Source organism: Mirounga leonina, unplaced genomic scaffold (assembly GCF_011800145.1).
Source record: "Mirounga leonina isolate KUSES-001 unplaced genomic scaffold, KU_Mleo_1.0 Mir_126, whole genome shotgun sequence".
NCBI lineage: Eukaryota > Metazoa > Chordata > Mammalia > Carnivora > Phocidae > Mirounga > Mirounga leonina.
The window spans coordinates 10,560,016-10,584,342 of NW_023270314.1; the positions used below are offsets into that span (position 1 = coordinate 10,560,016).

Below are 24,327 nucleotides of genomic sequence, written 5' to 3' on the forward strand. Positions count from 1 at the left end.
AGCAGGGGCTTAAAAAATGACCAATGTTTGTGGTTTTAAAGGCTGCGAAGGAGGGCATTTCTGACTGAAGGAATATCCTTAACACAGAAAAGAAAGTTGGAAAATAAAAGCCATATTTTGCAGTGATTCATGTAGATGACAAAAATGGCACAAAGGATACAAGGAGGACAGTAACAAGACCGAAAGCTTGAAAGTTAGTCACATTCGTATTATGCAAGGCCAGTGACACCATGGTGGGGAGCTCAGACACTGCCCATAACGACTGGGAGGCGTCTACAGTCTTTGAGTAGAGAGTAATATGATCAGATCCCAATTTTAGAAAGATGAACCTAGCAGCTGTGTGTATCGTGAATTAGTCCAGGAAGAGACTCAAGACTTGGCAACCATAATGAGATCATTGCTAACCATGAAGTGAGGAGATGTCAAAAACGTGAGCACAGTTTATAGAAAGGAAAGCATGGATCCCAGAAGCTTCAGTAGAGGTGGAAAATATAAGAATTGATAACAGATTGGATGTGGGAGGTGAGAGGGGGAGATGTTGGAGATGGTTCCAAGATTTCTAGGCTGGAAAACTTGTGGCTAACTGGTAATGCCATTGAGGGAAAAGATAATTCTGTTTGAGATACATTGACTTTAGATACATTGAACCGAAGCCAGTGCAAAATAGTAACATCAAGAGTTCCAGCTAAGAGATAGAATGCTAAGCTAGAGTTTAGGAGAAATTTAGGAAATTTAGATGTAAATTTGAGAGAAATTTGCATAAAGACTATTACTGGTTGAAATTGCTGAGGGGCGGGAGGAGAGGGAGAGGAAGGAGGGATGGGGAGAGAGAGTTAAAGGGCTTGTTAGGTTGATGATTTACCATCTAGGGCAGATGAAAGGGCAAACCCTCCTGGATTGGATGGATAGTATTTCTATTCAACTATCACCTGGATATAAATGACTCAGATATTTGTGCCTCTGGCCACATCCTTCTCCCAAACCCAACTGAATCTTCAGTTATTCACTGGAATCTTCAGCATCAGTATATGCAACACCAACCTCCCCTGCACCCAAATCAACCCTTCTTCTAGAATTGTCTCATGGGCACTACCTTTCCTCTGGTCCCCCAGATTCACATTTGTGATGTATCTAAGTCTTTCTCCTCCTTTCTAGTGCCTATACCTTCCCTAAATTCAGGTCCTCATTATTCTTTGTAGAATAATTACAATGCCTTTTTCACTATTCTCCCTACTGCCTATAACTCAATGATGGAATGCAGTTCAAGCGCTGCTCTGGGCCAGATTTGTCACCTGGGCCTGAGAGCTTTGTCATTGTTGTTGCTAAGCCTGGCTTGCTGTTTCAGATTTAGACGTACCCTTTTAAAAGAATATCTTTTATCTTGAGGAGGTGTATGGGGGGATGGGTGAAATAGGTGACAGGGATTAAGGCATGTACTTGTCTTGTCATGATGAGCACTGGGTGTTGTATGGAATTGTTGAATCACTATATTGTACCGCTGAGATGAATATCATACTGGGATTAAAATTTTCAAAAACCAAAAAAAAAAAAAAAATAAAAGAATGTATTTTATCTTTTCTACTTGTCCTCCACCTTTTTACTCTTTGTCTTTTCTTTTCAGTGCAGGGATCGGTAGAACGGGGTGTTTTATTGCTACATCCATTGGCTGTCAACAGTTGAAAGAAGAAGGAGTTGTCGATGCCCTAAGCATTGTCTGCCAGCTTCGTGTAGACAGGTGGGTGTCTGGGAAACAGAGATGCCACATCAGAGCAGCATTTTCGGTCATGGCCTGGTCCAATCTTCCTGACTTGGTAAACACCACAGGCTCCAAAGTCTTAAATACCTATAAAGATTTGTGTAAAATGCTTAAGTATATCTTACATTGAAAAGAGTGTTATTTGCAACAGTGACCATCAAGACTACAAAACCAGGGGCTCCTGGGTGGCTCAGTCAGTTAAGCGTCTGCCTTCGGCTCAGGTCATGGTCTCGGGGTCCTGGGATCGAGGCCCGCATCGGGCTCCCTGCTCTGCAGGAAGCCTGCTTCTCCCTCTCCCTCTGCCCTTCCCCCCAGCTCGTGGGCACATGCTCAATCTCTCTCTCTCAAATAAACAAAATCTTCAAAAAAAAAAAAAAAGTGTACAAAACCAAAAGCTTATGCTTAATCCCTCCTCATCTCTAATATAGGTTATTTATGGTGTTGCTGTTCCCTCTTTGTCTTACACCCGTCTTCCTTTATATTTACTCTGCATTTTCATTTGACTTCACTGAATCATTCACTTTAGGATCTTGGTTGTTTAAAATGAGGCATATGTCACATACCAAGAGTCATCTTTTTTAAAATCTACTTTTTTTAATTGTGAAAAGATGCACATAACAAAATTTACCATCTTAACCATTTTTAACAGTACAGTTTAATGGTGTTAAGAATATTCACGTGTTGTGCAGCCAATCTCCAAAACTCCTTTCATCTGGCAAAACTCTGTTGCCTTTAAACAGCAACTTCCTATTCCCTCCAGCCCCCGGCCCCTAGGATTTTACTTCACATAATATCCTCAAGATTCATCCATGTTGTGGCATGTGTCAGAATTTCCTTACTTTTTTTTTTGAATTCTTTTTTATTATTATGTTATGTTAATCACCATACATCATTAGTTTTTGATGTAGTGTTCCATGATTCATTGTTTGTGTATAACACCCAGTGCTCCATTCAGTACGTGCCCTCTTTAATACCCACCACCAGGCTAACCCATCCCCTCACCCCCCTCCCCTCTAGAACCCTCAGTTTGTTTCTCAGAGTCCATAGCCTCTCATGGTTCGTCTCCCCCTCCAATTTCCCCCCCTTCATTCTTCCCCTCCTGCTATCTTCTTCTTCTTCTTTTTTTTTTTTTAACATATAATGTATTATTTGTTTCAGAGGTACAGGTCTGTGATTCAACAGTCTTACACAATTCCCTTTGTGTATAGATCATATTTTGTTTATCCCTTCATCCATCGATGGACACTTGGTTACTTCCACCTTTTGGCTCTTGTGAATAATGCTGCCATGAACATGGGTGTACAAATAGTGGTCGAGATCCTCTTAGATATATACCCAGAAATGAGATTGCTGGATCATATAGTAATTCTATCTCTAATTTTTTTGAGGAACCACCATGCTGTTTTCCGCAGTGGCTGCACCATTTACATTCCCACCAACGTGCACAATTGTTCCAAGTTCTATACACCTTTGTCAACACTTGTTATTTTCTGTTTGTTGTTGTTGTTGTTGTTTAATGGTAGCCATCCTAATGGGTATGAGGTGGAAGAGTTGTTTTCATATAGAGATGGTTTGATCACCTTTGTGATGATCTGTGTTTATCTGTGTGGAAAACAAAATAAACAAGAAACTTCTTCCTTTCTCCACAACTAAGCCTATCTGGGTAAATGAACAGTTGAGTCAGCGATGGAGAAAGTAAACAGATGCTCTTTGAAAACAGGCATGGAAAAAGATGGTGTATGAGCACATGGGCAGCCAGCCCTTCTGCTCTGCAATTCAGTGCACTGGTGTGGAAAAGAGTCTTTCTGTTGGGTTCTCTTCTTTCATTTATGCAGCAAATAGTTATTAATTACCTCCTATGCCCAAGGCATCGTTCTGGACGCTGCAAGTATAGCACTAAACAAGATGAGTGATGCTTGACTCTCCTAGAGATTACATGCTCATGCAGAGAGAGACAGACAGACAGATAATAAAAAAAGGAAAGAAAAAAAAAAACAGGATAATTTCAGACAGAGATAAATGCTATGGAGTAAGAAAACAAGAGGGCCATGGGAGCTGAGCCTCTTGGACTTCAGCCTTGTGGCCCAGAGTTTCCAAAAAGTGTAGATGGTTACCTTTTAAGATTCATTCAACAAATATTTATTGAGCACCTACTATGTGGTACATTCTGGGATTTCAATAAAAGAGACACAGGATTGTTCTAAAAATTCAATGATATATATATATGTACATATATCTACATATATATATACACATTTATATATATCACTTAGAACAGGATCTGTCACATTAAACTTTCAATAAATGTGCAGTGCTATTATTATCTTCATTGTTATTAAAATTATCAATAAATTTCTCCTATCTCTAAAAATTAAACATTCAAATCTCTCTGTCCAGATGAGGTTTTCCTATCCCCAGCCCTGCTGTTCTTTATCTCTTAAATAATAACTTCTAAGTCCTTGTTGGTGTATCTTCCCTCTCTCTTTCTCTCAGTTTTGACTGGCTTCACAGCAACTGTTCATTGTAGTGGTTACACCACTGGCCTCTAGAAACACAGCGCCTGGGTGAGCCTCATGGCTGCTTCCATATCTTGGTTGTGTGGCCTTAGGCAAGTTGTAAGATGTGCCCGTGTCTGGGCTTTCTCATCTAGAAGATGGAAGTCATACTTGTATCTACTGGCAATTGTTGTTGTAAGGAGTAAGATATAATCTATAAAGTTCCTGGCACATAACAAACATGCGGTCAAGTTTAGCCACTGTTATTATCAATATATATATATAGCAAGAAACCTGAACACGCATCTATGACCTGGAAGCAATATATGTTAATATACATACCTCACAGGGCTACGGCAGTAGAGAGATGAGATTACATCCATGACGTACTTAGTAGAACACTCAGCTTATGTTTCTAATGCTCTCTGTATCCCTCCCACTTCTCCCCTTTCCATACCCCACATGTAACTGCTTCCCAAAATATTTCCTTTCTGTACATAATATCAGTTCCAGTGATCTCTTCTTCTTCTCCTACAATTGCTGTCTTACTGTCCTTCCATCCAGGACTGTCTGTCCAGCTGGAATAGGGTCCAGTTTTTCACTCCAGACTCTGGGACCTACCTTCACCCAGAAGTGGGGCTTGCATCAGAGGGCAAGGGACAGCACCAAGTCAGCCTGGACCTGTTCCCGTGGTGACCTTGATCTCTCCTGCTTTGTGCTTCCGTACACAAGCCTCCTGCATGGGACCCCAAGCCCCTCAAGGATTCCGGTCCATACCCCTGCACCCTGCTCTCTTACTAGTGAGTGCTGAAACTCCATGAACGCCAGACACCCTCCGTGGATCTAGGCTGACTCCGAACTGAGTTGACCTCCAACACCATCTCTGACCCTATTTGGAACAACACCTTGGGGGGAAAAATGGGTTTGGTTTGCTCATTTCTTTTTTGGCTTTTGTTATTCTTCAATCTTGCCTGCTCACCCACCACCCCCCATCTCCTACCTCCCCCACCTGCTTTTGTAGCCTGACCTCCACCTTGGCTTCCCCTTCCCAGTCACGTTCCCCTGTCAAGTCTACCAGATTGTCCTCTAGCTCTGAATGGAATCACAAATACATTTTTTAAACCATATCACAATGCCTCCTCTATCGGCCCCTTCCTTCCTAGAGCAAACGGTCAGAAATTTTAGCCTTGGCCTTCCATCACCACCAAGGTCTCCCCACAAGGCTTGTCTCTTTATTCCTGATAGGATCTCCAAAACATATCAAAACTTCTCTGCTGATCTGAAGGCTCCCTACCCCCCGATTTGAATTACTGCCAATATGTGTCTGGAAATCATTTTCACTGAGTCATTAATCAACATCTCTTCTACATACGTTCTTTCTGAGCAGCTGCTTCTGTTGTTTATGAAGTAGATCCTCTCTTTAAAACCTTCCTTGAAACATCTTTCCTTTGCCTGCCTGCCTTCACAGGATCAACACAGATTTTCTTTTTTTGTCTCTTCCTTCTGCTATGCAGTCCCCTAGTTATTATGAAAAGTGAGACAGAAAAACTTCCTCCTTTCCTTCACCTCATCCAACTTCTTTTCCCCCAGACATCTTGCCTCTTGCTTTAGTTTCTAATTTTTTTTTCCTGTCATATTTCATTGTTAAAATTCCAGTTTGTAGGTGATTGCTGCCTTTGACCACATCCTCAGCTCATGCTGGTAAAAGAAAAAATGGGCCTCAGAAAATCTGAACGCCCACCTTTCTGCTCTTGCAGCTTATTTGTTCTTCATCAGTTCTTCAGACCTTGTCCCCAGCCCTAGTCTCTGCAGCCACCCTTGCCTTCAGTCCTGGATCTGTCTTCGGACCTTCCAGAATGCAGTATTGACACTTGGAAGTTGATTTCATAATCATCGCCTCCCCACCACGGCCTTCAAAGCACATGTCTCATAAGTCTCATTTAACTCCCAAAATGAACCCAAAAGTAGGAACAGAGGTGTTCCTTGGCTCTGTTTTTTAAGAAAGAATTCAGGATCATCAAGGAACTTGTCCAAGATCATGTAGCCAAAATGCTGGCAAAGTAGACCTCTTTGGAACCCAGGACTTCCAATTCCTAACCCAAAAGGTGTGATCATTACAGATGAAAGTAAGCAATCTTTCCAAATATGTTTATTGCAAAACTGCTTGACAAAAACAAATCTTTTTGTTAATGCTTTGCCAATTAAAAAAATGCAATGACACCATAATTTTTAAAACAATGTCTAGTATGAGTGAGAGCTGTTTCATGAAGAGATAGAGTAATACTGTCAGCAGTTGCCTTAAGAATATAATTTGAGGAACATAGGAAAGATGCCTCATCCCAAAATATCTGTCTACGGAGGATGCCTAAAATACCTGTGTGGGGTGAATATCTGAAACTCGGCCATTAGAGAGCCAATCCTTGATGAAAAGAATCATTCTTTTTTAAAGTTCATTGAACGTGGAGGCAGAAGGTGAGGGCAACACCTTATGCTTTTTCAGCTATTAACCCTTTCGTCTAAACAAGGTGATTTGTCCCTTCCAGCTAGGGTAGGGTAGCTAGAAAGAATGTAACTCCATGCATTAGGAATACATTCAGAACTTGGGTTTTGGTGAAGGGGACTTGAAGAGAGGGCCCCAAAATTTGGGCACACCTGAGGCCCTGAATTAGAGATGATTGGTAGAGAGCTGTGGGCACTGAGAAGCTGAGGGGAGTGGAGAGGAAGCAGAGAGCTCTAGCAAGGGATTCCTTGGGCGAGATCAGCTACCAGGACCCAGTGCAGTATGAAAATGTGGGGCCCCTGTTAAAAAAAATTATTAAATATTTCAAGATAGTGACAGCAGAGCATTAACCCAAGTGCAAGGTCCTTCTCAGCACAGGGGAAGGGGGCTGGTGTGACCCAGCGGGTCACAAGCCCATGAAGCTGACCCTGACGTGGGATGTTTTTAGGATGAGTGTTTGCATATGGGCCTGATTCCTGTGTCGTGTGTCCTGTGGAGCAGGCACCCAAGATCTCTGCCTAGAGCGGTGCTCCTGAATCATGCATGCATTCATTCATTCAACAAACATTTCCTAAACACTTACTACTGTACGTGCATCAGGCATCTCGGCATAGAAAGATGGATTCCTTAACAGACTTTTCCAGACTCTGTTTCTCAAGGCACAGTTTAATTATTAATTAAACTACGAGAGCCTGCCAAGTACCAGACCCTCTTCGACTGCATTCAGGCAAAAATAAATAAATAAAATAAAATAAGCTCTCAATTAAATTTGAGCTATATAATATATTTCTTATAAGCCCTCTCCACTTGGATATTCACAGTAAGTATTAAAACATTAAGGAATCTGGGGAAGTCCCCCAACATAGAAACCCATTTAACCTTCCTTAAGCTCTCTTTCATATTTATTTGACCATACAAACTTTCCTCAAAGTCTTTCTAAGTGGGAGGAAAAGAAGTTGTAAATAATAAATATAAACTGTTCTTTCAAGAAGTTTGGTGGTGGAGAGAAGACTGCGGAAGGCATGGGGATTTGAGGGTAGGCGGGGACCATTAAAAAGGAGCACCCAGCTGAGTATAATAAGGGCTACAAAAGACAGAGCCAATATATCAAGGAGCTGATATTTTGTATGCTGCAGAGTCCAAGCTCCACAGGATTTTTCCTATCCTTTCATACTCTCTTAACAATGGCCTCTACCCACTAGTGATCCAAGGCTGCACACTGTGCCTCTTTTTTTTTTTTTTTAATAGTTTACCCCCCACCACTTATATTTGCCTCCTCTGAGAAATCCAGGGCAGGGCTAACAGCAAAGAAGAAAGTCCAGTGATTTAGATACTTGAAATGGGCTTGAATCAAGGGTTTGAGCATTGAGCAGGATCAAAAACCTGATTCCAAATAATAATAATAATAATAATTAATAATAATAATAATAAATTACAATGCCCAATTATTGTAATTCAACATGACAAAAGCAGACAATTTGTACTCAGATCACAAATCTGCATTTTAGCAATAAATTCAAATGGTCTGGTTTAGAGATGAGTGTTATGCTGAATGGATGGTCCGTTGTAACAACAATGACAAAGCCATTTGGTGGATTATTCATTCTCTGGCAAGACGTTATTTTTATTGGCTTCAGGGCAACTTCTATTAATAGAGGCTACAGTTCTCACTGCAGATTCACGAGTCTGTGATTCTCTTTTTAATAATACTTTTGAGCATATTTTGAACTAAATTAGGATTTCTTTTTTTCCAAGTAGGAGTTCAAATTCAGTGCAAGGCACCCACAAGTGTTTTATTTAGAAGTGCATTAGTGGATCATTCCTTCATTCCCGTAGCTTTCATTTTAAATTAAAAGATGAAGTCGGTATCAGGCAATTGGGACCAAACAACTGGCTGGTGGGGCTAGGAAGCAGGCAACCACTAGAGTATGAGGTGCTGGACGTCAAAAAGCTTGGTGCTAATCCTGGCTGTGCCTTAATTCCATGTGTGACCCCATTCTAGACCTTTCTGTATATGTATGTAAAAGGAGAGATGGGGCATATCAGTGGTCCCCTAACCTCTCTGGTATGAGGACCCCCTTTTTTAAGAGTAATATATTTTATGGACTTCAACTTGATAACTGTATTTTGAAACCCTTAATGCTGATAAATTAACTTTCATTCTGTGATTCAAAACAGCACCTACATGCATTTGAAAATTAGTGATGCATATGTATGTGTGTTTATTTGGTCCACTGATAATGCTAGGAGCACAAGTGGATTCAAGGACACCTCCAATAAGATGCCTTTCCCATCTAGGGATTCAGTGGGAAGTGATCATCTGACTCCCTAAACCCCCTCTCAGCTATTGTGTTCTTTGAGTCTCTGAACTTTTATTTCTATAGAGAACAATGGAATGACAATAACAGACAATCAAAACATTTGCCAAACACCTACAAGGAAAGGGATGGTTAAAAGAAATCTGGTCGAATATTGTACAAATCTCTCATTCTTTGGGGGGATTCCAAGACCTAAAAGGAGTGAATGATGTATCTAAAGTCACATAACGAATTTTGACCATCTGGTTTTTTTTTAGACATTTTGAACTGAGCTTCCATTTTGCTCTAATTAGATTGACTAAATTCTGAATTGTTTGGTTCCCAAAACACTGTTGTTTTCTGGAGTGGGAGACTGAATTGGGTTACACACCAATTGAAAGGAAGTTCACATTCTAGTCTTGCCTTTGACAATGACCCTGAACTAGTTGCTGTATAAACCAGGGAAAATTGTTTATCTCTGATGGTTACAGCTTAGATTATTATTAATAGCTGAATATGAGAAATACAATGAGCTTTCTACTGGCCAGCATGACAAAAAGGGATATTTTGTTCAATCGTGTTTTCCTGTTAATGGAAGGTTACCATACATATATTGGTCAACAATCTTCAAGAATTATGGTGAAAAAAAAAAGGACCCATAACACTGGCACTAAACTGAACCCAGTGTAATCATGTTTTATTACTGAGACCTTCTATATCTGGCTTAAATCTTCTAATCTTTTTTTTTTAATTAATTCCTTTATTTGAGAGAGAGAGAGAGCACGCACAGCAGGGAAGGGCAGAAGGAGAGGGAGAGAGAGAGGCTCAAGCAGACTCTGTACTGAGCACGGAGCCCGACTGGGGGGCTCGATCTCATGACCCTGAGATCACGACCGGAGCCGAAACCAAGAATCGGATACTTAACCAACTGCGCCACCCAAGAGCCCCTTAAATCTTCTAATCTTAAATATCACCACATTGTTCTGACTGTACCATCTGACTGATAACTCTAGTTGCTGTTAAAGCTAAACCAACAGCTTTTACCATATTTATCTCCTGCTACAAAAGATTCATTTAGGCTTCTGTGTGACAGAAAGTCATTTATACACTGAATATGAAAGATACACGTGTCCCTTTGAAAAATAATAATAATCCGTCATAATAAAATGGCTCAGAAAACTCAAAAAATGCCTTCTATGCACATAAGAAGGACTAAAGAACAATATGTGGCCACCAGAAGACATCTAGGCAGGGATGAAAGGAATGGGTTCCATGGCAGGTTGACCTCGGACAAATTCTTCCCATCATATTTCTTTTAATCTCGTTTGGCACCTTTGGACACTGGAAGAACTTGAAAACAGAATTTGGGAAGTGAAGCACATAAAATACTATACAGTCGCAAGGCCTTTTTCTTTCCCCTTTTTTTTTTTTTCTTCCCCAGAAACAGGAAACAATCTGTCTAATCCTTCTTTTAGAGAGTCACTGGTGAAATCTGCTGTTGTCTTTGTACATCCTTACCTTGGAGGCCTAAATTGGAATGACATCCAAAGACCTTGCTTGTGGCTTCCCAGACAGGATAGAAAAATGCTTCCAGTGTGCGTCATATCATTGTTTAAATGTTTTGATTAATCACTCTAGTGTGATGATTTCTCTCTCTCTCTCTTTTTTTTTTAACTGTAACAATCCAAGAGGAGGTATATATAAGCCATCAGTTTTCTAGGCTAATATATGTCCCCAAAGTATTCTTTGTTTCCAAAACTTGTTTAAAATAATTCCAAAGCTAAAATTTCCACCTGTTCGGATAATTTTTAGCAAACCTACCCTTACATTTATCCATATCTCTCTGCATTCCCAACTCATTGCAAAGATCCCCTTAATTAGTGAATTTCAAAGATCTCATTTGAAGATCAGAAATTAAACATTTTGGTTTACTTCTTTTAAGGAAACTTAAAAATAAAGCCCCAGAAATTGGTATGGACTTATTTACTTGACATCACAGTTCCTGACACCCTAACAAGAGGTCCTCTTATAAAACAGATTATGCCAAATGAATCTCCCAAGTAGTTGCCAGGACAACCTTTTCCTTCTTCTCAGCTTGGAGTTAATTGAGTGTTAACCTAGGTGTTCAGAAAAAAATTGGTTAATTTTCAGGGGGAAAAAAATGGAATTCAAGTTATGCTAGAGTATTGAACTATGATTGGATTATCATTGGATCTGTGCTGGCTTTTATGCCCTAGAAATACTTTGGAACACAGCTCTTCCAGAGAAAGTGTCTATGTTCAGAATACCTGGTCACAATGAATCAGAACATTTATGTTTAAATTCTCCCTCCTTGATATGACATCTGTATAAAGACCTGGGGAAAACCTTTGTTCAAGACACCTGAGTTACAGACGCAGACATGAGCCTGGCTTGACTCACGCCCAAGCTGTCGAAGCTTTACCCATGAGGCACATTAACGTCCACACCTTTTGTTCTAAATTTACTGTATCAAACTTTACCAAAAGAATTCCAGATTCAAAAATAATAAGAAGCCAAGGAGCACAAGTTCCATTGTTAGCTCAGAAGTGAGTCACCGCTGTAGAATTTCTTCTGTCTACTGATTAGACCGGATACGCGCTGGGCGGTGCAGCAGGAAAGGCTGCTGCCCTCTGTATGTGTGAGTTAATAGTCACAAAAGGTCACAATTTTAACATGTTAAAAACCAAATCTCTCTCCTGGGCATCTGGAGGGCTTTTGTCAACACACCCTCCCAAGTAGCAAAAGGAAAAAACTACATTTCTTTTCCTTCTAACCTGAGCCTACCCCCAGCTTCCCGGCATGGAGACAGAAGACGCTGACTTTTGTGTTTGGTCAGGCTAATGTGCTAGGAGATATCTGACATTTCTAGAAGGGCGGTATATCTGAATCCTCTCTGGCCTCGCCAAGTACTGTGTTCATATTCTATGGCCACCAAGAAATCAGAGCCTTGCGGTCAGCACCACTTGTGTAGTGAAAGGAACGACTTTCTTCCATGGCATGGCACAGGGTATAATTAGGGTGAACAAAAAACTTACCATCCAAAGCAAGACACTTTCTGTAAGTGAAGGGTGGCTCTAGTAAGAGTTACACAGGACCACAAGAGTGAACAGGACTGTCCCAAGCAAATGAGATGTATGATCATCCTAGGCATAGTGTTAGCCAAGCACTTACCAAAAGAGTAAGAAAAAAAAAATGTAGTATGTATTTTTGTACTCACTAAATAGCAATCACTGTGCTAAGCATTTTATGGATTCTCTCATTTCAATCTTGCAAAACTTGGAGCTCCTCGGTGGCTCAGTTGGTTAAGCATCTGACTTGATTTTGATTCAGGTCATGGTCTCAGGATCATGAGATGGAGCCCTGAGTCTGGCTCCACCCTGAGCATGGAGCCTGCTTAAGATTCTCTCTCCTTCTCCCTCTGCCCTTCCCTGCTCACATGCATGTGCTTTCTCTCTCTCTCTCTCTAAATAAAAAACTTAAAAATAAAAATTAATTTAAAAAAAATTTTTTAAAAAGCTTGCAAAACTTGAAACCTTACTAGGTAAATACTGTTTGCCAGGCTATTGGCTTTCAAACTTTTTTATGAACAATGGGAAACAAAATAATTGGAAGAAAAAATCTTCCACAGAATACGAATATGAAAAAAACGATTAAAAAATAAATAAAATAGGGGCTTCTGGGTGGCTCAGTCGGTTGGGCGCCCGACTCTTAATTTCAGCTCAGGTCATGATCTCAGGGTCGTGAGATCAAGCCCTGAGTCAGCGTCCGCGCTTTGCTGAGCGGTGGGCTTGAGATTCTCTCTCTCCCTCTGCCCCTCCCCCACCCCATGCTCATGAATGTTCTCTCTCAAAAAAAATAAATAAATAAATCTTACAAAATAAATAAAAGGCACAACTGCCTTGGTAAAAACTGGGATTAGGAACTAGTCTTTTCTTTTTTTTCAGGTTTTAAGACTTTTTATTGCATATTTAAAAAATTGTGCATTCCAATAATTAAAATCATTTGAACAAAAAAAAAAATGGCACTCTGATTAAACTGCATTTTACAGCCTGCAGGACACCCCGGACCAGCTTGGTTTTTTCTCTCGATTTCACTGTCATCCCACCCAGCTTCTTCCTTCACCAACATGCAAGTTCTTTTCCTTCCCTGCCAGCCAGACAGGCAGATGGGAGAGGCAGGCGCCTTGGTTGTCAGTAGTTCTCGATTCTTTGATGTGAAAAGGGGCAGCACAGTCATTTAAACTTGATCCAACCACTTTGCATCTACAAAGTTAAACAGCTAAAAGAAGGAAAATAAGAAGGCGATGCTTGTGGAATATACAGTACATATTGGCAACGCGCGCCTCATTACGATTCGCCTGCTTGCTTCTCCTGTTCAATCGTTTCTTTTGAAGGCAGTGGATTTTTCTCTTGCGTTTCTGGCTTCTTCAATTTGGACTTATCGAATTTCTCAATCTCAGCCATATCGGGTTTGTCAGACATGGTTGCCGAGGAAGCGGAGCGAGGTGCGCGTGCAAGTGAAGTCCCGTCTGCTCAGTGGCCGCCGCCGAATGCTAGTCTTAAAATCCAACCTCCTGCACCCCGCCATGGCCTCAGGGACCGCTGCAGAACCTTAGGCTTTTAAGAATTCTGTGAAGAGGGACGCCTGGGTGGCTCAATTGGTTGAGTGTCTGCCTTTGGCTCAGGGCATGATCCCAAGGTCCTGGGATCCAGTCCCACTTGCTCCGCGGGGAGCCTGCTTCTCCCTCTGCCTGGTGCTCCCCCTGCTTGTGCTCTCTCTCTTTGGCAAATAAATAAATAAGATCTTAAAAAAAACCCAAAACTTAAAAAAAAAAAAAGAATTCTGTGAAGAGCCTTTTGTCTAGACATTGATATGGCCTGACTCATTTAATCCTCACAATGACAGGGTTTGGCATTAATGTCATTTTATAAGTGAGGAAACCCCAGCCGGGAAGGATTAAGTGATTTGTCCAAAATCATATAAGCAAGTAGGTTCAAAAACAAGGATTCAGACTTGAATCTGTCAGACTCCAAGCCCACTTCTTTCCATGACATCACCTGCCCCTGCTGTAGCAGACTTCTAGGCTGGTTAATATTTAGAAACATATTTGGATCTTTCCATCTAGGCTTGCCCCAGCAGGGAATATCGTGTCCTCTGCCAGGTGTGTTCTTAGTTCTCCAAGGCCTTCAGAGGCCCCATCCCAGAGCCTTCCAGGCAGTCCTGTTCAACCAGATAGCACCAAAGAGTAACCAGAATGGAACAATAGCCTGCAGTATGGTATCTGTATGTGCTCTGCTGTGTACTAAGCATTTTAAATGGATGGTCCCATTCCTTTCTCACAGCAGTGCTCAAAGGTAGGCACCGTTAGGTTATTACCCCATCACTTTGCAGACGAGAAAACGGAGTGTTGCAAAGGCTTTGTAGTAAGGTAGAGCAGCTAGTGTTAGAGAAGGGATTTGTCTTGACAGCAGTGTATGGTGTCTTTTCCTCTCTTAACCCACTTTGGTCCCTACTGGTGATGAACCTGACACCTTGGCATTCCAAACCTTTCACAGCAACCACCCCTCTTACAACTAACTGGGTCCCCTTGCCCTGTATTTTTTTTCCCCACTCTTTTTTTTTTATAAACTAATTCCTGCTCTGCAGAAGGTATTGGACAAGCATACCTTGTTTCTTTTCGATCTGGGAAATCTAGAACTCTGGGAAACAGCTCTGTACCTAAAGGATGCTCCAGGACAGACGATGCTTTAATACAATGTATTGAGTAATGGTGGTGCATGCTGCCTGACTCATGATGGTGCGTCTATTTTGGGCCCCCTAGGCCTTCTCCACTGAAGCATCATCTTGATCAGCATGGAAATCTTTTAAAAACAAACTAGGTTGAATTTAAACTATGATCTATTGGAGGTCAAAGGTGATTTTAGTGCCCACTTTAAAAGGGAGCTGGAGGGGGCGCCTGGGTGGCTCAGTCTTTAAGCGTCTGCCTTCGGCTCAGGTCATGATCCCGGGGTCCCGGGATCGAGCCCGGCATCGGGCTCCCTGCTCAGCAGGAAGCCTGCTTCTCCCTCTCCCACTCTCCCTGCTTGTGTTCCCTCTATTGCTGTGTGTGTCTCTCTCTCTGTCAAATAAATAAACAAAATCTTTAAAAAAAAAAATAAAAGGGAGTTGGAGGATGGTTTTTAAAGTAATAAAAAGAGCACTCCTGCTTCTTACGTTCAAAGACCAGCTTGTGTTACCAGCTTTACATCAGTGATATGGATCTGGACTTCACTAAGTCCACGGAGCCCAGTCTGACATGAAAGGTACCTGGGAACCAAGTCAGAGCTGTCCTGGGGATGAATTATTACAGGGTTCTCCTGAGGGTTCCATATAATCTAGCATTATTCATTTATCCTATAACTGAATTTTGTATACAGGAACTGTATTAGCTCCTTGTATTTTTTTTACTGTGGCCAGCCAATAAAAAGACTGTGTAAGATCTGTATGGTGATCCTACATTTTTAAGTTCATGCAAAGATCCACAAAGTATTCTCGATACCAATATATAGAATTAGATGTTTATTAAATATTTTCAGAGACGATGGTGACAAGTCCCTGAATTTGAACCAGACTCCGGTGATTGCATCCCGTAATGCCCCTTGCCTTCTTTTAGCCCAGTTTATTTGCATCCATATGAGATGAAAATAACATGTCCTGGGTAATCTACATGGCAGGTATTTACTTAGGACTAGTAAGTGATTTTCACTGTTGCATGTATGAGAAGACTATGACATCATGCCTGACCTTAAAGGACCTACAACCTAGTTGGAAACAATTTTGGAATAGGATAGACGGTATATAACATGATATCCAATTACTTATAATAAAGGCCCCACCTTGGCCCTCTTTTTTTCTACTGCATTATAAATGACAGTTAAAAAGAAGTAAGGCATGCTTGTTAAATATCTAGAGGACACAAAGCTGGGAGTGAGAAATGAAAAGCTAATACATTGAATGATATAAATAGTGGTGATAATAAATAAGAACTTCATGCTGAAACCAAGTTGAAAATTTTTTTTGAAGATTTATTTACTTATTTATTTGACAGAGAGAGACACAGAGAGAGAGGGAACACAAGTAGGGGGAGAGGGAGAGGGAGAAGCAGACTCCCGGCCGAGCAGGGAGCCCGATGCGGGGCTCGATCCCAGGACCCTGGGATCACGATCTGAGCCAAAGGCAGCCACTTAACGACTGAGCCACCCAGGTACCCCACCAAGTTGAAATTAATAGGAATGAATAAAAAGTCCTGCATTTAGTTTCAAAAATTCAATAGCTTAAGTACAAGATGAGAGCGAACTGTCATTTCCACACTCCAAAAAAAAAAAAAAAAAAATCCTGCAGACTTTTTCATTAGCCCAAACCTTCAGTCAATATCCTAAAATGCTTGCTGGGCACCGGGCTCCAGGCGGGCACGGTGACATCTTATCATCTGATGTACCTGCAAATGCAAACTAATTGGCCTATGACATGCAGCTCAAAGGAGAAAATAGTCCCACTGACTAGACCCTGTCGGGAGTAGACACAACACTCTAAGAAGGTCATCTTTGATAAAACGGCCTACAGAAGAGGGAGACTAGATTGGTGAGTGACCAGGAAACCAAGCGTTATAGAAATATTGAGGGACCACAGGATGTTTAGTCTAGAGAAGAAAAGATTATAGGACTTTGATGGTTGTTTTCCAGCATTTAGAAAGCTATTGTGTGACTACAAGAGGAGCCTTTAGACTTTTTTGGGGGTTATTTCAGTTCAACCAATGGGGTGACAGTTAGAAAGGAGCAGATTCATTTTGATCTCCTCAGAAGCTTTCCTGCAACTTGGGGAAAGGCTGCTTCTTATGGTAGCTCGCCTCCCCACTGAGCATCCCAGCAGAAACCAGCTGACCATCTGCCTTGTAGACTGCTCCCTTCTGGAAAGGCTACATTGTGCCTGCGATAGGCATAAATGATCTCTGAGAATCCCTCTGATGCCAATTCTTTCCAAATGAGGTGGAAAATAACATAATTTCTCATATACCTTCCTTAAGCTTTCAGACTCACAAGAATTTTGCTAGCCTACAACTGATCAGTTTGTTTCCCCATCTTCCCCATCTTAGCTGGCTGAAACACCCTTGAGTTAGTTAACAGAACGTCAGAGAAAATACACTCCGAGTAAGAAAATGCTGACCCATTTGAGGTCACATGGGTCTGAAAACTTGGACTATGTCTTTGTTCATTCACCAGTTAGACAGATAAATACCAGTGCTTACCAGAAGAGACAAGAAAGGGAAGAGTTTACCTCAAAGTGAAGTAAAGGGTGAGGGAGTTCAGAGACCAGAGCCCAGGAGATGGAGCACATAGAAGGCTCCTCATACCACCGGCAATTCAAGGGGGAAGACTGATGGTTCTCTGAGCTACGTGAGGCCAGCTCCCTCGAGCTGCCCTAATATTTCCTGTGGCTGGATCTCTTAAGATTCACAGTTGAAGCCAGCATCTTTTGGCCAGCTGCTTTGGCTTTGGGTGTGCCCAGATGTTACCATCCCAGCTAAGAAGAATTGCCACATCCTCAGGTTGCCATTTCTGTTGTCAACTTATGACCAAGAAACACATTAGCCAGAAAGTTGGCTTCAGTACAACAAAATGTCTAGTTTGGGGAGAAAAGACTGATAAATACTTCTGCCATTAAGTTGCTGCCCCCCCAAATTTACCTTTTTTTCTTGCCAAATACATCATTTTGACATCACGTCAAGATGCTTAGTTTAATTTAGAAGGATGAAATCTTACTAACTTAACATCTGTGCTTAGTTTAGAAGGATGAGGCTTAATATCTTAATATCTGGTAAGCTTATATTTATAGAGGTTGACAAATAAACATAGATATAAGCTCAGTCTTAGTTATTACCATTAACCAGAAATCACGGTACAGTGAAACAATATATCTTGTTTTTAAGTTGAGTGCTTACACGGTCTAGAAAGAATTATTTTGAATGATAGCAACAACCACTAGGGAGAACTGGCTAGTAATTTCAAAATGAGTTGTATGATCACACAGTTATAGAGATTCCTAATAGTGCTACAGTTACTCAGTGAGCATGAGCTGTAAGTAACATTTATACTACTATGGGTAGCTTTGCCAAGTAAATAACCCTTATTATAAAGAGCAAAATATGATGTATCTACTTTATCTATAAAAGTATAATGAGAAGCAGCCTTCTACTAATCCTGTAACAAAAGGTACCTCTGAGTAACCAGTGATGATAATGATGATAACAAAGGGGAAAAAAGCAAGAGCCAATTCCCTCTTCCCCAGCTCATTTAAGGGCCCGCCCACTATTGTGTTTAGATACCCAGCACACCACACCTAAAGACTAAGGCTGTTTCCATATCACATACTCAAACAGACCATTCCAGGGTAGTTGTTCTTTTTACGTGTACAAAGAGCAACACTTCACAGTTGAGTTTTGTTTGCTAAACCTCCTTCAATTTTAAACCATATGCATAAACCATTTTAACATGAGATGAATGATAAGGCACCTGAGAAGTGATACTCACACTCCAGGTCCATGAATTCTTTTAACCCTCGCCAAGAATCCTGTGCAATAGGTATTGTTGTTATCCCACTCTAACAGAGGAAACTGAAACAGAAAAGGTTTTTATTTAGTAGCAATGGACAATTAGAGGTGAAATCAAAACCAATATTTATTTATTTTTTTTTTTTTTAAGATTTTATTTATTTATTTGAGACAAAGAGAATGAGAGGGAGGAGGGTCAGAGGGAGAAGCAGACTCCCCGCCGAGCAGGGAGCCCGATGGGGGACTCGATCCCGGGACTCCAGGATGATGACCTGAGCCGAAGGCAGTCGCTTAACCGACTGAGCCACCCAGGCGCCCCCAAAACCAATATTTATAATAACATTAAAACCATAAAATACTTAAAGACCATTTTAAGACAATGTGTGTAAGAATTTCACAGCTAAGAATTGGTATAGGAGGGATTTCAACTCTGACAGCCTGGGTGGTTCCAAAGTCTAAGTATTTAACCAATAGGCAGTCCCGCCTCCCCAGTAATGGTATGTAGGTGGAATTAATCAAGTGTCTAGTGATTACCGGGCACTGTGTTAATGCCTTTCTATACATTAGCATATTAGGCTCACCAGTGGGGTCATTTGGACACAGGTAAGAGGCATCACAAAAGAATCAGCAAGTCAACTGTTCTGTGTCTTTGGCATAGTACCTAGCTTGGATGAGATCTCTGTGACTTAAGACTGCAGACTGTAAGCACTAAGAAGTTATTGTATTATCTCTTCCTTGTAGGGGTGGAATGGTCCAAACCAGCGAGCAGTATGAATTTGTGCATCATGCTCTGTGCCTGTATGAGAGCAGACTCTCGGCCGAAACTGTCCAGTGATTCTCTGAAGATTGACCAGACCATCCAGCTCTAGGGGTAGTTAACCAATTACCCACCTGAGGCTTCTAGAAGGAGCTTCCTGCAGTGGAAGGAAAGAGAAGTCCTGAGGCCAAGCTGTGGCACGGATTGTGGAAGATGGCGACAATGACGGATCGCCAGCGCCTTGTGTATATGAATGCATTTGTAAGCATCCCCGAAATTATTCGGAAGGTCCTATGCTGATGGAGGTAGAATAGATTTCTCACACCGCTGAGGATTTTGTTTTGTCCGTATTGACTATCTGCCACACAGAATGTATGTTACAAAATCCTTGGTGACATATGTCATCAGATAACAACTGGAAGAGCTGCTGAGGAAATTATTATTGTGTGTTTAGATGCTTTAATGTTTGCAAAACCTGTCTTGTGAATGGATTGTCAGCTGTTAAACTGTTCCTGTTTTAAGTGCTATTACCTTTCTCAGTTACCAGAATCTTGCCGTTAAGGTCGCAAGTGATTGATAATAGATTTTTAACAAATAAGTCCTTGTTTTTGGAAAAAAAAAATCAAAAGCAGTACTATTTTATATGGAAATGTGTCTTGATAATATTACCTATTAAATGTGTATTTATCAGTACCTCCTGTCAATCAATTACAGAGCACAATGGTTGTCACTGGATGTATATGTATTTACTCTCTATTATTGTGCATAGAGGTGGTTTCTGCTCCAGAACTCCCAGCCACTGTATTTCTACATTGTGAGTCATTTTACTTTAAAAGGGAAAAACATATTTGTAGCAACTATAATGTATCCAGAATTTTAAATACCTGTCTCTCTTTTACTAAGAAGGAATTTTTGAATATTCTGTCTACCTAGAGTCTCTCGCCCCCAAAAAAGGCAGATGCCTTTCGGAATGAAGTAACCTGTCCCATTTCCAGAAGTTCTTCAAAAGGATGCTGCCATGGATATTCTTAAATTTCTGAAAGGTTTTAATCCTCAAGAGACAAATAAAGTTAAAAAAATGCACTCAGCAAACACTAGATGTTCTGCTCAAATATGAATTTTTAATGCAGCTATGTTGACTTTGTTTCATACTGCCAATAAACTACTCTTAATACTAAGTAATTTTTTTTTAAAGATTTTATTTATTTATTTGACAGAGAGAGAGACACACACAGCGAGAGGGGGAACACAAGCAGGGGGAGTGGGAGAGGGAGAAGCAGGCTTCCCGCTGAGCAGGGAGCCCGATGCGGGGCTCGATGCGGGGCTTCGATGCGGGGCTTCGATGCGGGGCTCGATGCGGAGCTCGATGCGGGGCTCGATGCGGGGCTCGATGCGGGGCTCGAAGCGGGGCTCGATCCCAGGACCCTGGGATCATGACCTGAGCTGAAGGCAGACGCTTAAAGACTGAGCCACCCAGGCGCCCCTCTTAATACTAAGTATTGAGTAAAGCATCTACTTTTTTTCCTATTGGAAAGAAGCTATTATCTTTTGGGGGAAGCCTGACGTAGGTAATGAGATGGGTTTAATTTTAGTCTCCGCCTCTCCCCAGTGGAGATAACTATCTCACAAAGTAATATTGTCATCACTTAAGGGATAATGATCTAGAAGTGCCATCATTATGTGGTTTTCCGCAATAGACTTCCAGCATATCATTACACAAACAGTACATGTTTATGTCTTTATATGACTTGTCATAGACCCTCATAAATTACAAGGCTTGTGTTTATTCAGCAGAATCAACATCACCTGAAGAGATGTAATGTTTTAGGAACATTCAATTACCTAAGATTACAATTCCTTTCTTCCCTCTTGAGGTTAAGAAGTCGTCCTGTGCCACAGGGATGCAGGAGAAAACTTAGAAGTTTTATTCTACTCCTGGAGGCCAGAATTTTTTCTCCGTAAAAAAGGAGAGGTAATCATAATCCCTTCTTTCTAAGGAAACAGACAGAAGGACACTGGTGTAAAACTTCCCCAAACAATTCAATAGGAGGAAGTGCTCGTCACTGACTTTTTCCCCCACCATGAAGGCACATTTCCTTCCTAGCCTTTGCTTCTCTTATCTGGGAGATTTTTTTCCCCCCCCAAGCGAAGCATGAACAGTTGTTAAGTGGAAAATGGAGGCTGAATTTTACATGGCGATTCTTACCTGCTGGATCTTTGGGAATTCAGGTGAGTGGGCTTGCCTCTCTCTTGCGGTGTTTCTCCACCAGCCAGCAGAGGAGTCTCTGTCCTTTGAAAAGTGTCTGAACTCGGCAGAAATGGAGCCAGGTCTTCATGGCAGTTTAACCAAAGACGATGAGGAGGGAGAATTAAAGGAGCCAGCTATGTCCACACCGTTGAGATTTCTCTCTAAAAGAAAATAAATGGCCTCCTCATGTCCTCCAAATGCCTTGGGCAGCTCCTGAAATGGCATCTTTACACCACAGAGTGAAGCACCTTGAGGAGAAATTTTGATTATTGTGTAACAGTCTGTGGCATTCTCCATGTTTCTTCCCTTATCAGGTTATAGGTTTGTTTTTTGTGTGTGTTAAAGAAAGTCTAAGGAGCTATAAATACAGGGGTGAAGAACTGTGGTGTGTGTTATTTGGAAGGTGTTATTTGGAAGGAAGGTCTGAATATTTTCATGAAAGAGCTGAGCAAATTAGGCAAAAGTTCAGAAAATGGTTTCTGAGTCTGAATATTTCACTTTTTAATACCGATGTTTAACAATTGAATGTTTGATTTTTTTTTATGTCGAGAAATGCTGATATTTTTTAGTCTATTACTTATTGAGGGATTGTTGTAGATATTGTCACAATATAGAGAAATGCTTCTCTCCAGGACTGTAAGAAATGGTGTTTGTGATCATCATTACCTTCATTGGTTGCTAATAGCTAAGAAGGTTTAGATGGGTGGGCAAATTTGTTTTGTTTTGTTTTTGGATAAATACATCCAATTTTTAAACATGTATCCAAACTATGCAATTTGTATACAAATACTACAGTGGTAACTTCAGAATTGGAAAAGAGGGGCTTTTTTAGAATGGGGGATGGTAATGAGATAGAAAGAGTTAAAATAGTTAGAAAGGGAATGAGGTTTTTCATAACTTCAGCATATTTAACTAATTGGGTTCAAATATCACACCATATTTTTTGGATGGTTTTGTGTCTTTCCCAAGTTTCCCTTCATCATTTCAGTGGGAGTGTGTTTTCTTCCCTGAGCCATGGGAAAGTAAAAGAAAAGGAGCAAAGTATGACATTTTGACACTGTTAGCCTTGGGATTTTAAATTACATGTGTTGACTCTGGGAATATTCACTCAAAACGATAGCAATAGCAAAAGATAAGTAAGCCTCATATTGTCACTTGGCTGATTTGTGGGTGGGTTATTTTGTTTTCTGATGGGCCTTCTAATTTGCTACATAGTACTTTATGAGTATCTCATCTTCCAGAGGGGTTTCAGATCGTCCATGTCCATAAACAAGAGTGCCTTTCCAAAAATAAGAGAGTGGTCGTGGGTTTGTGTGATGGGACCAGCCAGAACCAGCAGTGGATGTGGACTGAGGATGGAAAACTCCTTCATGTTAAATCTGCTCTGTGCCTGGGCATCTCCAATTCTCGTGGTCCTTCCCTATCAGCTATCTCTACCCACTGCTCCCAGGCACCCCGATGGACTTGCCATGAGCAGGAAGGGTTCCTTGAGGTGGAAAATACCTCTCTCTTTCTCAAGAAACAAGGCTCCAAGGTAGTGGTCAAGAAGGACAGGAAATACCTCCATAGCTGGATGAAAATAGATATCAACCAGGAGGGAAAACCAGTGAATGGAAGCCTCTGCTTAAAAAAAGGTGAGCTTTCCTTTTCAGAATTGATTCTGAACGTTCTTCGGCTCCATGTTATGTTATGTTTGTTTGTTTCACATTAAAGGGATGTCTGCTTACCTCAACACAATGTCTATGGGAGATTGATAAGCTATTGGAAATGGATTGTGTGGCTCCTACTGATGTGGAAAACTTCATTATTCTCATTAAATAAGCCCAACATCTTTCCTTATACCTCTTACTTTACCTTCCCTTCTTTCCTTGCTGCTTTTATTAAACAAATATTTCTTGGGTTTCTCTTTTGTACCATATTGTAGGCACTTTGGTTAGATACCATTCAATGTAGCAATATAAATCAGGCATATGTAATGACTAAAGCCAATGATCAGGAAATTGTTAATTTTGCTGATGTAGACACTTCTATTCTCTGATTAGGAGGAACTAGTAGATCATCAGAATGGTGTTTGAGAACACTGGAAAGATGGGAAAATACATTGCACCTTTGCAAATCTCTTGTACTAATGTTTAGAGGTACAAGAGGTCACATACTTTTGAAATGGTAAGAACCAATGTGTAGCCACAGGGTTTTCTAACTTGTTGACCGTTGATGGATATAATCTAGATGACAGGTACAAGTAAAAACTTGCATACAAGTGCAGAAATTCCTGGTGCAGCACCCAATTCAGTCCTGTGCTAGGGATTTTTTTTGTGGATACAGCTTAATTTTCTTTTTTCTAAAGATTTTATTTATTTATCTGAGAGAGAGTGAGAGAGAGAGAGTGCGCACAAGCAAGGGGAGGGGCAGAGCGAGAGGGAGAAGCAGACTTCCCGCTGAACAGGGAGCCTGACTTGGGCCTTGATCCCAGGACCCTGAGATAATGACCTAAGCCGAAGTCAAGAGTCTGACACTTAACCGACTGAGCACAATTAATTTTCTATTTTACTTAATCATTTTATTGCTTATTTACTCCTGTAGTAGAGATTTGCCTTAGGAAGTCATGCAAGATAAAACTAATAGAATCGGGGCGCCTGGGTGGCTCAGTTGGTTAAGCAACTGCCT

At 41.0% G+C, this 24,327-nt stretch overlaps 3 protein-coding genes across 4 annotated transcripts in view; 2 read left to right on the forward strand and 1 right to left on the reverse strand.

Annotated features, from left to right (window-relative positions):
• PTPRR (protein tyrosine phosphatase receptor type R) overlaps positions 1–20,572 on the forward strand; it is a 239,850-nt gene extending 219,278 nt beyond the window's left edge. For both annotated transcript variants that reach the window (XM_035002132.1, XM_035002134.1), the window contains 2 exons: positions 1,622–1,735; positions 19,397–20,572. In XM_035002132.1, coding sequence (XP_034858023.1) covers positions 1,622–1,735; positions 19,397–19,490 — 208 coding nt within the window. In that variant the 3' untranslated portion in view covers positions 19,491–20,572. The remainder of the gene's footprint in view (positions 1–1,621; positions 1,736–19,396) is intronic.
• On the reverse strand, positions 13,041–13,594 carry LOC118008568 (thymosin beta-4-like). The gene has a single exon (XM_035002135.1). It carries the CDS (start codon positions 13,548–13,550, stop codon positions 13,416–13,418), a length of 135 nt encoding a protein of 44 aa, XP_034858026.1. The 5' UTR covers positions 13,551–13,594; the 3' UTR covers positions 13,041–13,415.
• A 938-nt stretch (positions 20,573–21,510) lies between the features above and the next one.
• The window catches only part of PTPRB (protein tyrosine phosphatase receptor type B), a 110,891-nt gene continuing 108,074 nt past the window's right edge, over positions 21,511–24,327 (forward strand). Inside the window, exons 1-2 of the mRNA XM_035002136.1 lie at positions 21,511–21,641; positions 22,902–23,294. Of these exons, the coding sequence (XP_034858027.1) occupies positions 21,587–21,641; positions 22,902–23,294 (448 nt within the window). The 5' untranslated portion in view covers positions 21,511–21,586. The remainder of the gene's footprint in view (positions 21,642–22,901; positions 23,295–24,327) is intronic.

Excerpts from the sequence above, each read along its gene's own strand:
- LOC118008568 (XM_035002135.1), bottom strand. The coding sequence starts at position 13,550 with ATGTCTGACAAACCCGATATGGCTGAGATTGAGAAATTCGATAAGTCC.